This window comes from Sinocyclocheilus grahami, unplaced genomic scaffold (assembly GCF_001515645.1).
Source record: "Sinocyclocheilus grahami isolate Dianchi unplaced genomic scaffold, SAMN03320097.WGS_v1.1 scaffold138.1, whole genome shotgun sequence".
NCBI lineage: Eukaryota > Metazoa > Chordata > Actinopteri > Cypriniformes > Cyprinidae > Sinocyclocheilus > Sinocyclocheilus grahami.
The window spans coordinates 787,248-805,831 of record NW_015505317.1 but is presented as its reverse complement, the minus strand read 5'-3'; the positions used below and the strand labels follow the sequence as shown (position 1 = coordinate 805,831).

At 37.2% G+C, this 18,584-nt stretch overlaps 1 protein-coding gene across 4 annotated transcripts in view; it reads left to right on the top strand.

The window, feature by feature from the left end:
• Positions 1 to 18,584, top strand: part of LOC107591166 (cAMP-specific 3',5'-cyclic phosphodiesterase 4B-like) — a 147,209-nt gene that overhangs the window by 103,155 nt on the left and 25,470 nt on the right. For 2 of the 4 annotated variants that reach the window (XM_016280224.1, XM_016280226.1), the window contains 4 exons: positions 2,637 to 2,831; positions 3,919 to 3,955; positions 4,054 to 4,124; positions 5,665 to 5,714. In XM_016280224.1, coding sequence (XP_016135710.1) covers positions 2,637 to 2,831; positions 3,919 to 3,955; positions 4,054 to 4,124; positions 5,665 to 5,714 — 353 coding nt within the window. Of the gene's footprint in view, positions 1 to 2,636; positions 2,832 to 3,918; positions 3,956 to 4,053; positions 4,125 to 5,661; positions 5,715 to 18,584 lie in introns of all 4 variants that reach the window. The other 2 variants (XM_016280223.1, XM_016280225.1) reach the window with 1 other exon arrangement.

Sequence of the window (18,584 nt, the reverse complement as noted above, 5' to 3'; positions counted from 1 at the left end):
TGAACGACAAAGAGCACACACAAGAAAAGCGCTCTCTCTCTCTCTCTCTCTCTCTCTCTCTCTCTCTCTCTCTCTCTCTCTCTGTCTCTCTCCCTACCGTTAAGTAAATTGTGCATTGTTTTACTTACTTGTTTTTGACATATCCGACCAAACTACAAACTTTCCAGTGATGTCTGTGAGAAAGGCATATTCACTCGACAAGCTCGTGCATCTGCGCCGCGCGCTCAATTCACTCAGCGCGCTTTGTTTATCAGCTCGCGCACATCAGCTATACAGGCGTTAATACTGAATGTTTAACATTATATTCATTGCATACATATACTTCGTAGACATCCTTAATCTCTAATAACTCCATTCTGCTGTCTGTTGTCTGTGTTTCTTTGTTTGAATATGGTGCTTATCACATGCTGTGTGGTATCGGCGTTTGGTATCGGGGCATTTTAACCAGTACGAGTATGAGTACAGGAGCTCAGTATCGGGCCAAATCGGTATCGGTGCATCCCTAGAGGAAACTCAAGCATACTTCATAATGCATGACAAGAAACAACTGCAACTGAAACAAGAATAACAAATACCAAAATTGGACAAGCTACACTGCAAACAGGAATACATAGACAAAAGAAGACACATACGGTGGCCGAGAGAGCTCAACGCACTGCAAATAAAAAAACACATGCAAATAGAAAAAAAACACCTGCAAATTAAGAAAACATCTTCATCAATTTGACAACACGCACGCTGCAAATACTCACAACACAACCAAATATAGAAATGCACTGCAAATACTCACAAATGCAGAAGTGCGCTGCAAATTCTCACAACACAACCAAATGCAGATACGCGCTGCAAATTCTCACAACACAACCAAATGCAGAAACACGCTGCATATACAGAAACGCGCAAGTATACAGACCACAACAAGCAGGGTTCTACATTCTACATGTGCAAACTGTTTTTGTTTGTGTTGTGAGAATTTGCAGCGCGTTTCTGTATTTGGTTGTGTTGTGAGAAATTGCAGTGCATTTCTGTATTTGCAGTGTGTTTCTTTATTTGCTCGTGTTGTGAGAATTTGCAGCGTGTGTGTGTGTTGTCAAATTGATGAAGATGTTTTCTTAATTTGCAGGTGTTTTTTCATTTGCAGCGCGTTGAGCTCTCTCTGCCACTGTAAACACAAGATAGAAACATTTGCAAGAAAATGAGGGATGAATTGATTGTAATCACAAGACAGAGGCAGAATACATAAACACTTCAATAGGACCAAGTAAACAGATGCTTTTATAATTGAGTTTTGAAGATGACATTTCACAGAGAGGCCAAGGTCAGGGAATTCCGGTATCTAGAGGCTGTGGCGCTTTGTCAAATTTATTGTTCAAGGAGGACAATCTGAACTTCTTAAATGACATACCTAGAGTATAAAACAGTTGTACAGGCTGTTATTTACATGTTATTTCCCAACAATTATCCATAAATTCAGATCCCATTTGTATTAAAACCTGGGTTAACATTCTTATTTACATATTTGAGGTGTCAGTGTCATTGACTGATTAAACACAGCACACAACCTGTTTATATAACGACGTGTTTCGCTCTTGCACAGCACTTGCACTTATTCCTGACTGTACAATCTAATTTGTCCTGAATACATTTTCTCAGACCATGACTGCAAGAAATGTGCTTACCCCTTTTTAAAAAACCAAGTGTGAAACATGCCTTTGCTGGGTTTAAAAAGGCAATAAACTGGGGTTAAATGCAGTGTGAAAAGCACAAATGCTGTTGATGGTTGTTGTGAATGGCCAGCTAACAGGAAAAGGGGGCACAATAGGAGGATGTTGATTCAGTGTTAGCTGTTGGTTGTCAGACGCCGGACCTCCGCGTGGATCAGGCCATTCAGCAACATCTCAATAACTCTCATTATCATTAGACAAATATTCTAATAGCATTATCAAATTCATGCATGTATGTGTGGTGTAGTAAATTTCCATTGGTTAACAGCAGCAAAACAAGGAACTGGTTTTCAATGGTTCTCCTATTCCCTAGTTTACTTCAAATGTTTTTTTTTACTTTGAGACTCTCCAGTGTTTGGAGTAAGCGTGAAAGTTCACCAAACCTCTGGTGCTCTGAGTGTAAAGACCATCGCTGCTTCCTCTGAAATCGCAAGCACATCTGAAGTGAAAACAAGCATCTTTTGAAACTGTTTATTTGACTTGAACGTAATGTGTTTCCCCTGCTTCTCTTCTTTTTGATGTGGGCTGAGACCATTTCCACTATGTTTCCTTATGGTTTGGAAAGATGAGACGTGCTTCCGCCCCAAGTGCTGAGAATCTTTGAGACTTTCCAGAGCTCTCCGGTCCCAGGGGACGGCTTGCGTATTTCTCCTGAAATTTTCATTAAGCCATATATAACTTTGAATCTTGAGGATTGCCAAGGTGGATCAGTATTGACTTGTTTTTGGTCTTAGTCATCAGTAAGAGAAAAGTGTGTTAAGTAATAGAACACATGTCAGAGAATAGAACACATAATAGAGATGTAATTTGTGTATGTTAAAATGACAGCATTCCAAAACCATTAAACAGATGTATGTGTTCTTACCTAAATTTTAATGTATTTTTTTTCTGTTTGTTTTTGTGCCATTGCAGTTTTGATGTGGAAAATGGCCCGTCTGCAAGCTGTAGTCCTTTGGACCCCCAGGCCTCACCAGGTTCTGGCCTGGTTCTGCACACCAACTTTCCCGGCCACAATCAGCGGCGAGAGTCCTTCCTCTACCGCTCAGACAGCGACTATGACCTCTCACCAAAGTCAATGTCTCGAAATTCTTCTATCGCCTCAGAACTGTGAGTAAAGTTGGGTTTTTTTTGTCGTTGTTGTTGCTTTAAATGTGTTAAGAGCTACCTTTTATGTATTGAACCTGTTGAAAACAACATCTTAAACCAGCCTTAAATGGCTTGCTGGTCTTGCCTTCCAAACTGAACTGGTTTGCAGGTCCCTAGAGATGTTATATCAGCCAACACCAGCAAACATTCATAGGTTGGTTTAAGCTTTTTTAAGGAAACAACTGCGTAAACCTGAACACTTTTTTCCTGCACATTGCGTCTGTTAAGGAAGGATATAGTCAGTTCAGTTACTTTACTTTTGTACTTTTTCAAAGAGTAATTACTGAATCATCTTCACTAATGAGTCAAGTTACTAGGAAGCCACTTTAATTTATTTGTCACCACAACTAAATCATCCAGCATCTGGTAATCTGAGGACTTTGAATTGGTTTAATATGCCTCTTTTTTCATCAACACTAGTATTTCTGTTTCCAAACATTTCTGCGGGGTAAAGGTGGAGGCGGGGCTGATTAATGGAGTTGATTTATGCACTGCTGCTCATGGCAGTGAGATTTGCATGCCAGAACGTATCTCAATCAAGGCCTTATTTCCCAAGCCTTCTGGCTGGAATCATATAAGAACGCATTTTCCAGAGCGTTAGATGCCAAATATCTGTTGAACCCTGAGGAATGTGCTGGATTGTTCTTGGGAACCCATTTTTTGGTGCCATTTATGGCCCTGATAGTGAAAGGAACCTCGTCTGACAATTGAGTCTGATGAGTGAAATATTACTGACTGAAACTAGATATTTACCATGAAAAAATGCAAGACGGGAATTTAGCAAGACCGAATAAGAGTTTGCTAAGCCAATCAATAGCTATTTGGTTGTTGGTTAGTGATGTCAGCTGGAAAAGGAAAGTAATTTCAGAAAAAAGAGCCAGTCTTCTTTTCTGGATTATAATTAACCAATGAATCGTTCACAATAAGACCAAGGACATCCATAAAAAAAAAGGCTCAGTTTTGTTTTCATGTTGACTTTAAATGATAGTGTTTGCTTTGTTTGAGTCTCGACCTCTCAAGATGTTAATGTATTCTCACTTGATTACAGGCATGGGGATGACTTGATAGTCACACCTTTTGCTCAGGTAAACACATCAGTGTCATGTTTCTTTAAGGATTGCGTTTCAAATGGACGTGTGCTTGGTTTAACTCACAGTTTTATGTTATTTCTGTCTTTTTCTAGGTTCTAGCAAGCCTTCGAAGTGTCCGAAACAACTTTACTGTCTTGACCAACGTGCAGTGCACATCTAATAAGTGAGTATTATTGTAAACAGAATCTTTACCCAAATAGTCTTAAACCAATAGTCCATTCAAATACACTAAATTCAAATGTTTTTTGTCTCTGGAAAATAGCAGATTTTTAAATGATTGTTCTATGTTCAAAAAATAATAATAAAAAATTGTTTCTGTTGATTGCATACATGTTTGCAAAAACATGTGGGCTTGTCCCACAGTTTAAAAAAAAGATGCACATGCAGTAATGGACTTACAATCAGTGTCTACAGGGCAAGGCATTGTATTGTAATAAAAATGTAAAATGAAAATACTCACTGTATTAGACATTACACCACAAAACTTTATACATGTTTACATGAGACTCGTGTAATAGAATTTCTTTCTAGCCTGAAGAATAAAATCGCGGCAAGTTAAATCCGATCTTTTATCTCCTTTGACAATATAAAACTACCAAACCTTGTCACTTTCACATGATACATGCAATGAAGCCAGAGAAGAATATGATGTAAGTTAACTATCCACAAAATACTGTTTACATGAACCAAACTCCACCAACAGGGATTACGTCAGTAGCACAGACCAAAAGCTTGGGGGGAAAAAGCCAGTTTTCTTAACGCTGCTAAAAGTCTTAAAAGCTCAAATAACACACTTGTATTGTATGAAGTGATTAATATAGGTTAAGCTTTATAAAATGTACATTTATAAAAAAATAGGCTTTATATAATGTAGTAATATTAGTGTTAATTTATATTAAAATATTTATAGTTATTATTATTATTATTGTTATATTTTTTAATAAAAATTAAATATATGTAGACATTTTAATTATTTTTCTTTTTGACAGTCCACTCTGTTGTTTGTAAGAGCAACCACAAGAGGGGAGTCTTTCCAATCATTTGTTTTATGGACTCGGCCACCCATGCACACTGACATTTCACTAGAGCCATTTTCCACTTAACATGTCACAGTTTTCAAGATTTCAAACCCCAGCCAAAAATCATTTGCCTATGGAGAAGATTTCCACATGCCCCAAAATAAAATTTTTCCACCTGAGCAATGAGGGTAAATGGGGAAATACTTGCTGTTATTCATGGAAGAACTATTTCGCCCTTCCAAATAACCATAAATCTACGTCAGGGCAATTATACCGCACTGTTAGAAGCTTTTGTTGGGCTCTTCACTAGTCTGTCCGGCAACCCAGTTCAGATGAACTTGCAGGGAAATTCTACGGAAGTATGTGCAGAAAAGAGGACACACCCTGTGATATCATAATAATATGTCTGTATTAAAGGGCAGTGTCACATCAAATCCATGATGCACTTAAGAAAAAATATATATTGCAAAATGCACAGGCTTGAAAATAGCTTCTTTCATTCTTCTTTAATGTGGAAATATGCTCTGTGCTTTGGCATTATACATCCTGTTACAGTTATAGATGACGCAAAAGAATGGCACACAGAAGTGTTTGAATTGCAGGGGTTTTCTGCTTGTGTCATAATTGTTTGTTTGTATTTATTCAGCTGCATTTTCAGTAATTCTTCAACATTTCCTTTAGCAGGAGGTCCCCTGTGTCCAACCAGCCCCCCATCACCAGAGTGTGCCTACCTGGTAAGTCCTATAACTTCACACCTGTATAAATGTATTGAAAATGGGGTCCAATCAATCAACAATTACCCTCGCACACCTGTAGGTGATCAATAGGTGGATAGGATAAAAGACCAAAAACAGGTCAAACATCAAAACAAAAAAGAATGAATCCTGCACACTATCCCTACATGCAAATGTATCAAAAATAGATTTATTCACAATGTTTCAGTCCTATGACCTTCATCAGTGTCGTGTATGCCTGATGAAGGTCATAGGACCGAAACGCTGTGAATAAATCTATTTTTAATACATTTGCAAGTAGGGAAAGTGTGCTGGATTTATTCCTTTTTCCTTTGAAAATGGGGTCCAAAAATCTTAGACCACTAGTGAAAATCTGTATATTTGGCATTTTTCCGATTTTTTTTAAAATTACAAATGATATTAACAGCAAACTGATTTAAAGGAATAGTCTGCCCAAAAATGAAAATTTAAATATACCATCAGGCCATTTAAGTTTTAGATGAGTTTGTTTCTTCATCGGAACAGATTTGGAGAAATTTAACATTACATAACTTGCTCACCAATGGATCCTCTGCAGTGAATGGGTGCCATCAGAATGAGAGTCCAAACAGCTGATAATATAATCCACAAGAATCAAGTCCATCAAGTAACATCGTTTGAAGTGAAAATCTGCGTGAAAGACATAAATACATCACTTTTTTAACTTCAAACTGTTGCTATGATATAAAATACTAGTCCTCTATCCTTAATATTGCTTTTTCTTGTTTAAAAAGTTGTAAAAAGTTCATCTGAATCAGGAAAACATTATGCACAGATCAAGCACTGTTTACTGAAATCCTAGGTATTCAGTATTTACTCTTTAGATTAAAGGCATTTCCCATGCTTTTAAATTAACTACATCTTAAAGATCATGTGTTTGTGTTTGTGTGTGTGCCTGTAAACATGTGTTTTGCTGTGCTGTGTTTTTAAGTATATTTTTAATGATAGAGAGACCTCTTGCCATGCTACGTGACTGCCCACGCCGTTGCCCTCTTGTATCCCTCATCATCACTCATCTCTACAGCAGCTTCTGCTGATTGGCCCGGCAGTGTTGAAATGTTTAGTAGACTCACATACACACACATTCAAGCATGGTGCCCATATTAGTGGCTGTTTTGTCTAGTTGCACAAAACGTGTTAGACTATAGGAAAAGGCCATGGCTGCTACTTGTTGGTCTCTCACATGCATGCACACCTGCCAAATATAATAACACAATGAACAACAGGCCTACCTCAGCAGAAGGCTTTGTATAACGGGTGGGAAAATTCCTCATAGTTCACTCTCTGTCCTTGAGGATGGCTCCCAATGTAATATCAGAGAACACGCCAGACAGAGATTTCAGAAAAACTGTAATCTATGCTAACTAAACAGAACAAGGCCATTCACTGGAGCCTCTATTATACAGCCCAAACTGTTTTCTTAGAAATGTCAAGAAAACCTTTTTGGTTGTTCTAAGGTCATTTCTGAAGAATAATAAGAAAGAGAGTGTTCACGTTTAGAGGAGAAATAGAAAAAAGAGTGTTCATAAAAATGCAATCTTCAGCAGGTTTTGTTTAATGAAAAGCAAGAATATTTTGTAATTGACTGTATTCTTGTAACACAACCTTATGTATTAACTCAAAAGCTATGAAACAAAATTAGCTTGGACAAAAGTTTGTGTAAGAGTACTGTACACTGTAATTTTGTCTTGTTTTTCTGTAAAATATCTAAACATTCTTAAATCAGGATACCCCACTTACCCCATTGAAATGTATTTTTTCTTGTTTAAGTATAACATTGTACTGTAAAACAAATAAATATTTGAAAAGAAAATATTTTTGCAGTGAAAAAAAGTAATAAGATTAGTAATAAGTCCTGATCACATTTTCTCTCCGCAAATGATTCCCTTTGTCCTCTCTACTATCTGTATAAATAAAAAATGGCAAAAGCCCCAAAATAAAACATGTTTACGAACTTCAGAAAGCATTTTGGGGGACATTTGTGTCATAGAAAGAAAAATATGCTCGAAAATGTATAGAAAAGGTCAAATTGTTAGTACAAAGACTATAGATTGCTGGTATTTGACCTGTACAGTCTGGTTTGGTGGTTGTAATTAGGATGCTGCATTCACAGTTGAAACAATATTTTTCTAGGAAAGATGGAAAAATCTAATAGAGTGGAAGAGAGGGGATATAGAATATTGTCTCTGTGTGTATTTCATTTATGTTCTTGTTCCAGTAGGAAAAAGTATAAAGGGGACATGAGTTCAGCTCCATGTAACACTGAGTAGATTCAGTAAAAGGCTGAAAATGCACTTGTAACATCAATAATGAACGTGAATAATCAGGCCATACTGCATTAAGTCTGGCCTACAGCAAAAGGTACCAGGTCTTCGGTGCGTAATGCAGAAGAAAAGTAGTAAGTGGCATTCTACTGAAGCTAAGATCATGAGAAATGCAGTCAGTAGGAGTTCCTGTCAGGTGCGGTGGGTTGTGATTGACGTCAGTCAGCTTGAATGCGGCTTTGTTGACTTCCTCTTAAGCCAGGTGGACTGATATTCACTTCCTGATTCTCTTCAGGCTTGATCGGTCTCTGATAAGTGCCTGCTATTATGCTGCCAGTTGAGTGAAATGTCATACATACTCACCTCATACATACTTTTTAATTATGTTGAAAATATGCATTAGTCATGCAGAATTCATGCACTTGTTTACAACATAAATGGCCCATAATTTTGGAGAGGTTTTTCATGACTCCTTAAAGTCCAATAGGATATCCAATAGGAATTATAAGCTCCTGTGGGTTAATGCAGTGTAAATTATTCTGGGTCTAATCTACTTTCAATCACATTTTTGTGATGAATGATAAGAATTAAAGACTGCTGTCATTGTTTTCTTTTCAGATTAGTCCCTTTATCTCTGTTTAAAAAAAAAGCCCTGCCATTGCAAAAGCATAGATACTTTCTCTTTTCCAAAATGTAGTGCGCTGCCTACAGAGGCAATATTTTACGGAATCAAAATTGCTTATGATGTGGAGGTTGTTCTAAATTATGCTTCTTCCTAAAACACCTTGTTTAGCCAAATTCAAAGGCAGCCCCATATGTATTTTTAACAGATAAGGCAATCCTGAAATGCATTGTAATGAGCAAAGTAAAAAAAGAAAAGAAACTTGACTCAATACCAGAAAGTAGTGAATAACAAAAATTACTTTTTTTGTTGTTGTTTTTTTTGCTAAAAGTGCTGTCAATGTTTTTATCGTTTATCATATATTTCATCAGCTGATAAAAATTGCTCTGAAACTGATTCCAACAATAACGTTCCATTGTGTCATTATTAGTATAGCCTTGGTGAGGACTTCCCTATTCACATATAATTAATATGATACTAAAAACAGGTCAAACATCAAAACAAAAAAGAATGAATCCTGCACACTATCCCTACATGCAAATGTATCAAAAATAGATTTATTCACAATGTTTCAGTCCTATGACCTTCATCAGTGTCGTGTATGCCTGATGAAGGTCATAGGACCGAAACGCTGTGAATAAATCTATTTTTAATACATTTGCAAGTAGGGAAAGTGTGCTGGATTTATTCCTTTTTCCTTTGAAAATGGGGTCCAAAAATCTTAGACCACTAGTGAAAATCTGTATATTTGGCATTTTTCCGATTTTTTTAAAATTACAAATGATATTAACAGCAAACTGATTTAAAGGAATAGTCTGCCCAAAAATGAAAATTTAAATATACCATCAGGCCATTTAAGTTTTAGATGAGTTTGTTTCTTCATCGGAACAGATTTGGAGAAATTTAACATTACATAACTTGCTCACCAATGGATCCTCTGCAGTGAATGGGTGCCATCAGAATGAGAGTCCAAACAGCTGATAATATAATCCACAAGAATCCAGTCCATCAAGTAACATCGTTTGAAGTGAAAATCTGCGTGAAAGACATAAATACATCACTTTTTTAACTTCAAACTGTTGCTATGATATAAAATACTAGTCCTCTATCCTTAATATTGCTTTTTCTTGTTTAAAAAGTTGTAAAAAGTTCATCTGAATCAGGAAAACATTATGCACAGATCAAGCACTGTTTACTGAAATCCTAGGTATTCAGTATTTACTCTTTAGATTAAAGGCATTTCCCATGCTTTTAAATTAACTACATCTTAAAGATCATGTGTTTGTGTTTGTGTGTGTGCCTGTAAACATGTGTTTTGCTGTGCTGTGTTTTTAAGTATATTTTTAATGATAGAGAGACCTCTTGCCATGCTACGTGACTGCCCACGCCGTTGCCCTCTTGTATCCCTCATCATCACTCATCTCTACAGCAGCTTCTGCTGATTGGCCCGGCAGTGTTGAAATGTTTAGTAGACTCACATACACACACATTCAAGCATGGTGCCCATATTAGTGGCTGTTTTGTCTAGTTGCACAAAACGTGTTAGACTATAGGAAAAGGCCATGGCTGCTACTTGTTGGTCTCTCACATGCATGCACACCTGCCAAATATAATAACACAATGAACAACAGGCCTACCTCAGCAGAAGGCTTTGTATAACGGGTGGGAAAATTCCTCATAGTTCACTCTCTGTCCTTGAGGATGGCTCCCAATGTAATATCAGAGAACACGCCAGACAGAGATTTCAGAAAAACTGTAATCTATGCTAACTAAACAGAACAAGGCCATTCACTGGAGCCTCTATTATACAGCCCAAACTGTTTTCTTAGAAATGTCAAGAAAACCTTTTTGGTTGTTCTAAGGTCATTTCTGAAGAATAATAAGAAAGAGAGTGTTCACGTTTAGAGGAGAAATAGAAAAAAGAGTGTTCATAAAAATGCAATCTTCAGCAGGTTTTGTTTAATGAAAAGCAAGAATATTTTGTAATTGACTGTATTCTTGTAACACAACCTTATGTATTAACTCAAAAGCTATGAAACAAAATTAGCTTGGACAAAAGTTTGTGTAAGAGTACTGTACACTGTAATTTTGTCTTGTTTTTCTGTAAAATATCTAAACATTCTTAAATCAGGATACCCCACTTACCCCATTGAAATGTATTTTTTCTTGTTTAAGTATAACATTGTACTGTAAAACAAATAAATATTTGAAAAGAAAATATTTTTGCAGTGAAAAAAAGTAATAAGATTAGTAATAAGTCCTGATCACATTTTCTCTCCGCAAATGATTCCCTTTGTCCTCTCTACTATCTGTATAAATAAAAAATGGCAAAAGCCCCAAAATAAAACATGTTTACGAACTTCAGAAAGCATTTTGGGGGACATTTGTGTCATAGAAAGAAAAATATGCTCGAAAATGTATAGAAAAGGTCAAATTGTTAGTACAAAGACTATAGATTGCTGGTATTTGACCTGTACAGTCTGGTTTGGTGGTTGTAATTAGGATGCTGCATTCACAGTTGAAACAATATTTTTCTAGGAAAGATGGAAAAATCTAATAGAGTGGAAGAGAGGGGATATAGAATATTGTCTCTGTGTGTATTTCATTTATGTTCTTGTTCCAGTAGGAAAAAGTATAAAGGGGACATGAGTTCAGCTCCATGTAACACTGAGTAGATTCAGTAAAAGGCTGAAAATGCACTTGTAACATCAATAATGAACGTGAATAATCAGGCCATACTGCATTAAGTCTGGCCTACAGCAAAAGGTACCAGGTCTTCGGTGCGTAATGCAGAAGAAAAGTAGTAAGTGGCATTCTACTGAAGCTAAGATCATGAGAAATGCAGTCAGTAGGAGTTCCTGTCAGGTGCGGTGGGTTGTGATTGACGTCAGTCAGCTTGAATGCGGCTTTGTTGACTTCCTCTTAAGCCAGGTGGACTGATATTCACTTCCTGATTCTCTTCAGGCTTGATCGGTCTCTGATAAGTGCCTGCTATTATGCTGCCAGTTGAGTGAAATGTCATACATACTCACCTCATACATACTTTTTAATTATGTTGAAAATATGCATTAGTCATGCAGAATTCATGCACTTGTTTACAACATAAATGGCCCATAATTTTGGAGAGGTTTTTCATGACTCCTTAAAGTCCAATAGGATATCCAATAGGAATTATAAGCTCCTGTGGGTTAATGCAGTGTAAATTATTCTGGGTCTAATCTACTTTCAATCACATTTTTGTGATGAATGATAAGAATTAAAGACTGCTGTCATTGTTTTCTTTTCAGATTAGTCCCTTTATCTCTGTTTAAAAAAAAAGCCCTGCCATTGCAAAAGCATAGATACTTTCTCTTTTCCAAAATGTAGTGCGCTGCCTACAGAGGCAATATTTTACGGAATCAAAATTGCTTATGATGTGGAGGTTGTTCTAAATTATGCTTCTTCCTAAAACACCTTGTTTAGCCAAATTCAAAGGCAGCCCCATATGTATTTTTAACAGATAAGGCAATCCTGAAATGCATTGTAATGAGCAAAGTAAAAAAAGAAAAGAAACTTGACTCAATACCAGAAAGTAGTGAATAACAAAAATTACTTTTTTTGTTGTTGTTTTTTTTGCTAAAAGTGCTGTCAATGTTTTTATCGTTTATCATATATTTCATCAGCTGATAAAAATTGCTCTGAAACTGATTCCAACAATAACGTTCCATTGTGTCATTATTAGTATAGCCTTGGTGAGGACTTCCCTATTCACATATAATTAATATGATACTTTATAATTATTGTTATAGTTATCATCCTTGGTGTGAATGGGCCTTTACATGCTAATGTCAAACTTCATTGAAATTAATAGTGAGTCTGACTTTTTGTGGCAGAAAGTTGCTTCCTGTGTAGAAAGTTCCAAATCGCTTCTATGACTGTTAGAGGCAGTTCACACGGATCGTGTTTTATCATTTCTCTGCCCTGCTTCTATGTAAACATGAGGTAGATAGTCGTGTTAGCGCACACACCTCGCATCTTATCTTGCATCTTGTACAACACACCACAGTAAAAATGTGACATTTCGGTTAAAAGGAATTAAACTTAAAAAGGTGATCTTACGGGGGGCCCTCCACTGCCCTGTGTCTCGTGTTTTTAAAGACAAACTAATCTGAAAGAAAACAATGACAGTAATCTCCCATTCACAATGTAATCCCCCAATGCATGCAGGACTGTAGTGATGTAACCATATCCGAGACAATGAGACGGAGCCACTGACTTACTGCCTGCACCTAAACTGCCTCCTGTGTCATACAAACAGGGTCATTGGGCAGGAAGGAGAGCGCAGATTTTTCCTGTTTTTCCCATACCGCTGGAATCCTCCGGAACCCAGGAGGTGTTTTTCAGTGTGCGAGTGTTAATTCCTCACACACGCAGGTCATGAGATGAACTTGTCTGTGGCTTAATGACCAAATGGGGAAAATAGGATGTAGACTGACAAATACCATTGTCTTCTCTTTCAACACACACTGATACGGACACACACACGCTCATTATGACTGCTGGATCAGGTGCCTGTGGTTTGTTACATTGTATATACAATGAGCTGAGAGGTGAAAATTAATATTGTGCATTCCTTTTGTGACTATAGCATCCGCAGAATATAAGCCAATGAGTTTTTCCACATTAGTTTATGTGTGTTTTAAGGGTTCGTTTGTCCATGATTTGTGGTGTATGAGGAATTTGTTGTGATGGCCAGAATTTCTGGATCTCTCTGTCTCTGGCAATGGGAATGTTTTCAGTGTTTTTGTGAGCTCAGGAAAGTCACAGGTAAGACCGTGCCATGCTTCATGCTGAGGAGAGCAGACATGCTAACAACTGCAGCAGCTAATCTAGGGTTAGGACAAGATAAGGAGGAGATTTGGATCTTGTGAACTGATCATAGATCAGCATCTAGAGTATTTACAGAGAAGGCAGATTAACCCTGGGGTTTTTATCTTATGGCTTGTGAGAGATACGTTTCAGAGAAAAATACAGTAGCAGTGTTTGTTTGACTATAGTTTACTCTATGAGATTAAATCACGGCTGACATCTCCACACGTACATATTTCTTTACAGAAAACATCAACATTTATGATGATTGCGTCACCTCGGGCAGAGCCAGTAGAAGGGTTCATGGCACTTTGTTAGTATCATTATTGTTTCACAAACTATGAATGTATGCAAGGGAATGTATTAGGTTCCTTGTTCTCATCTTCCTTGATCTTGGTGCTCAAGGACTTTACGATAAAACTTTTACTTGTTATAGAGCATAATTCAGGGTGTGGAAGCACACAGTGAACTTATATAGCATGCACACCTTACATGTGCCTATAAATATGCTTGCCTGCAAAGGTTCACATTTTATTAAAAAAACCACATAATTTAAAATTAAATAATTTTTTTTCATTGAAACATTTACTGGTGTATTAGCATTAAAAATAATCATATAATCTGACAGATCTAATCATCTACTCATCACGTCACTCAAAACATTTACTTTGCAACATTTACTGCTTATATACATATGCATATTCAGTACTTTTGAAGATTCAGCAATACATGAATTCATGAATACCTTCAGAACTTAAACAAAGCACACTTGAAACACTTTTATGGGAACTTTTATGAATTTTCTGAGGACTGATGAGGGAGAATGTTTCATGACACTTTTAAGATGCCATTCATTCGGGCGTTGTGCCAGCCGAATGAAATGATAATCAGGGGGTAATGCGCAAATGAATGGCTGTTTACTTATCACACGCATACAGTTATAAGGTAAGCTTACTGTTACATATGTAAAACATAAATATGTCTGTAAGATTATAGAGTTGAGGAACTGTAACAACAGAATAGTGCTGTCTGCAGCACATAAGAAGCCACATGACTGACAGCTATAATGTGTTCACAGAATACCTAGAGAAGGTCAGTGCTGATAACGTTCTTATCAGCTGACTGGCCTAGTGTGGGATCGAGCTGGCTGACTTTCCCCACTTGAGTCAAAAACAAGCACTTTAAAACATCTGTGTGCTATGAAATGCCATGTTTTTAAACGTCTTTTTTATTTTTGAATGGGCAAACAGTCTACCTGCGCTTCTCAATTGAAAATTATTTAATTACTCTTTACTTTACTTCAAAGTTGTCTTATCTGTCATAACCTGACAAAAGTGATTCTGTTTGTTTGCTTAGCCATTTTGGAATCCATGGCTTTCCCAGCAGCCAGATCCACCCAAACGGTGCCAGGAAGCGCTGGTCAAGGGCACCTTGACCAGTGTGCAATTAATTTTAATCTGAAATGATACCAGTGTGCGATTCACCCTGAAAGAGCTACCAAACAATGTTGCCGTGGAGATAATTTCCTGCCATTGCTGTATTATAGTATCTACTCCATGAGCTAGATATAGTGACACTTCCAGTCACAGCACAATTTTAGGTTCTGCATGTTTGTTTGTGCTAGACTTGCTGAGCAGTCACTCTTATGTCCAGTAACTATCCATTTCCTTTTCCCCAGGGGGAAATTCTTTTCTGTCACTTTCAGTAATGGTTGTCTAGGTCTATATTTAGGTTGAATTCTTCATTGAACTGTCACCATTTCAGAACAAGTTACTCATAGTTGCCCCACATTTTCCGACTGCATTGTTACTTTAAGTAATATTGTCTCTGTAAAAAAGCAAAATGTTCCTGTTTATTATTTGTATGGTTTGTTTTAGATGATTTTGTAGTAGGTCTGCCAGTTGATGTGCACGTTGTAGTAGTGCATAATTGTATTTTATTTTTCGGGGAGTGTTAATTTTTCTGTGCATTTACAATGCAGAATACACTATAGAACAGTAAAGCATTTCTCACAGTAGCAGTCTTGCTGACACTTGATGATATGACAGCTCATTTACATAGTTAGTCTTTTCACGTTTTTCCAAAAATCAACAACTCTCATTAAATACTAATGGTTTCTGGTCATTTTCAACAGGCTTCAGATGTATTTAGGGAGAAATGCCCTGGGAATGCTTTCTGGGAAATCCCTTCAAGTTCTCCCCTCAGCACTCTTGTGCGCTTAAGTTATTGAATATGTGTGCAGGCGGTTCACGTGCCACACGTCCAAGCTTAACCCACAACTCGAGCTTTGATCCATGATGCTTACGTCAATAGCAACCTATTCATGCTGAACCTGAATCAGTTTAATTTTCTGTGTTTTTATAATAAAGTGGAAAAGATCAGAACGTGGCTCATCTAAATCTGATTTTGCGTCAGAGCTGGAGGAATGGCTTGCTTGTTTGGGCTTAATGGTTTAGATTAGGATTGACAGGGTGAAATGTGATCTCTGATCAAAAATGTTGTGGGTAGCATTCCCTCTGAAGTTATTTCCTTGGCAGGGGTTTGTTGGTTAATGAGTTTAGCGTTAACAGCTTTAGCTTCAACAAAATTCTCAAACTCCCCATCTGGTATTATCTGGCAGGGGTGTTTTTGGAAGTTGTTTTCACTGGATATCATAATGGTGGTCTTTATAGTGGTCCACCCAAGGGAGCGACAACCTGCGTCAGTGTCATCGTCACGGCTGTTGGGGTCATGCTTCAGAATGGCACGAGAGGTAATGCCTCACATGTGAAACTGCAGGTTTAGCTTGCACACGAGTGGAAATATTGTAAATTGAAAGGGGACTTTGGAAACTGAGCAGCCACAAATATTTTGGCTAATTCCTCTGTTAGCTGGAGGCATGAGCTCAGATTTCCCTTCCATCTTAACAGAAATGAATGATGGTTTATGAGCGTATATTATTATTTTTTTCCCCTTCTTTGATTTGCCAACACTACATGAATAAAATTCAGCTCACAGCTTTATGGAAGACAACAGCTCCCAGGGTGTAGGAAGGTCTTTATGAGAGGTGAAGATTATGAAAAGCTCCAAACAATGAGCTTTGTATTTCCATTTGCTTGCTCATTTACCACAGGAAAGACCATCATAAGACATTTTATGATTATGACCAGGAAGAAAGACAGACTCTTCCTGTTTGTTTTGCACGGATATGCAAAAACACGCATACCTGGTTTGCTCTGTTGTTTTGCATCTCTTTATTACATAAAAAAGACGCAGGATCCATCCATTAGAATATGCGTCATTACTCATGTGTTTGTGCACGATATTTGTTTAGTTGGTGGCATGCAGTATTGCTTGACACACAGTGGGGTCCAAACGTTTGAGATAAAATTTAATTGTATTTATTTTTATTAGTTTATTTAGCACGGCAGTGCATATGAATAAACATCTGTAGTCCCTGGACAGAATCTGGAATGTAATTTAAATCTTAAAATACAATTTTAAGATTTTGAGAATAAAAAAAAAGAAATAAAGAAAATGTTTGACAAATTACTAAAAAACATTAAAGATTTTGCACTATTTATAAGTCACTAATAAACTAAATTTGTGCAATAAATAAATAACTAAATAGAAAGAAAGAAATAAGAAAGAAAGAAAGAAAGAAAGAAAGAAAGAAAGAAAGAAAGAAGGGTATTTGTCTTTTGGACCCAACAGTATAAATAATTTATCTACCAAAACTTCTCGGCCATATTCATTCAAGAAGAGGAACTACATACTTTATAGTAGAAACCTCTTGAAAACAACATGGCACCTCTGGTCAAATCATTTCCATTCATCATCTAGTGTACCTCAGACTCGGGTGCCATAGCAACCGCTCTTGCAACAGCCCACCCAAACAGGCAGGGTCTGGCAATAAAGTGGGAAAACGTCAACAGAATGGAAGCCTTTGAGGCTGGAAGACCATGGGTCAGTGATATTTAAGTACACCACATCCTTACCCAGTAAGGGCCTTGTAATGTAGCTGTTGAGTCTAGAGACGTTTCTCCTGGGCCTTTGTGTGTGTGGCTTGTGTGTCTATGTGACCATATCTGCATTTGTCTTTGGTATTTGACCACTAGCTGACTTGACTGATGTGTGCGAGTGTGTTTGTGTGAAATGTGTACATGTCATCACAGCCTCGACTGCCTGACTGATGTCTAGAGTGTGTGTTGATTCTGTGTGTGAAAGTGTGGAATGCCACACTCTCTTCCCAAAGCCCCTGGTCCACTGCTGGGTGCCAAACTGGCTTCAGATCCCTGCCCTGCACCATGTTTATACACACAAGACCCCTAGAGACGGCGTGACTTCATCAATAATATTTTTAAACACCTCTGGTCTCCAGCAAGGGGAGTGTTTTTTTGCACAAAGGGGATTGTTTAAGCTATCGGAGTAGATTGTAACATGCAAAGTGCGTCATGCACGTCTATATTATGTATTGATGCACCATTTTGCTCATATGATATCCTGACAGATGGCATTTATAATATATTTTTTTATTTGGTTGTTAACAGCAGCTGGATTCACTCTGAACTGTTATAAGTCACCCCACATGGTTCCACAATTATGAATGATAAGACCAAACCTCCTGCCATATTCTAAAGACAGGTGTTTTCAAATGCCTGTATAAATGTTATATATGCTACACCATAGACGTCACCTTGGATTGTTCAGATGCTCGTACTGAAGGACTAACATGGGTCTGTTGAGACACGGGCTCCTAAACTCTTTTGCTGATATATTACAATGGTAGCACAAACCCTTTTTCTCTCCAAGGAATATTACATAACTCAACGTTCTCTATCAGTTTTTTATCTAATCAAATCTGTTATACTTTTATAGAAATTTAAGGAATGTTTCTCACCAAGTACAAGACATTTAGATAATTTCTTAGTATGTACATATATTTATAATTTAAATAGTCAAATAAATCTGAAATTATAATGTAGGGATATTATAATGTTTTAGTATGTAAATATGATTTTGCATAAAATGTTCTTGTGGTTTGTGTCTGTGTTAGTAGCTAGAGATAATCATTGGTTCCATTTAGATGCCTCAACCAACGAATATCTTTTAGGCAAT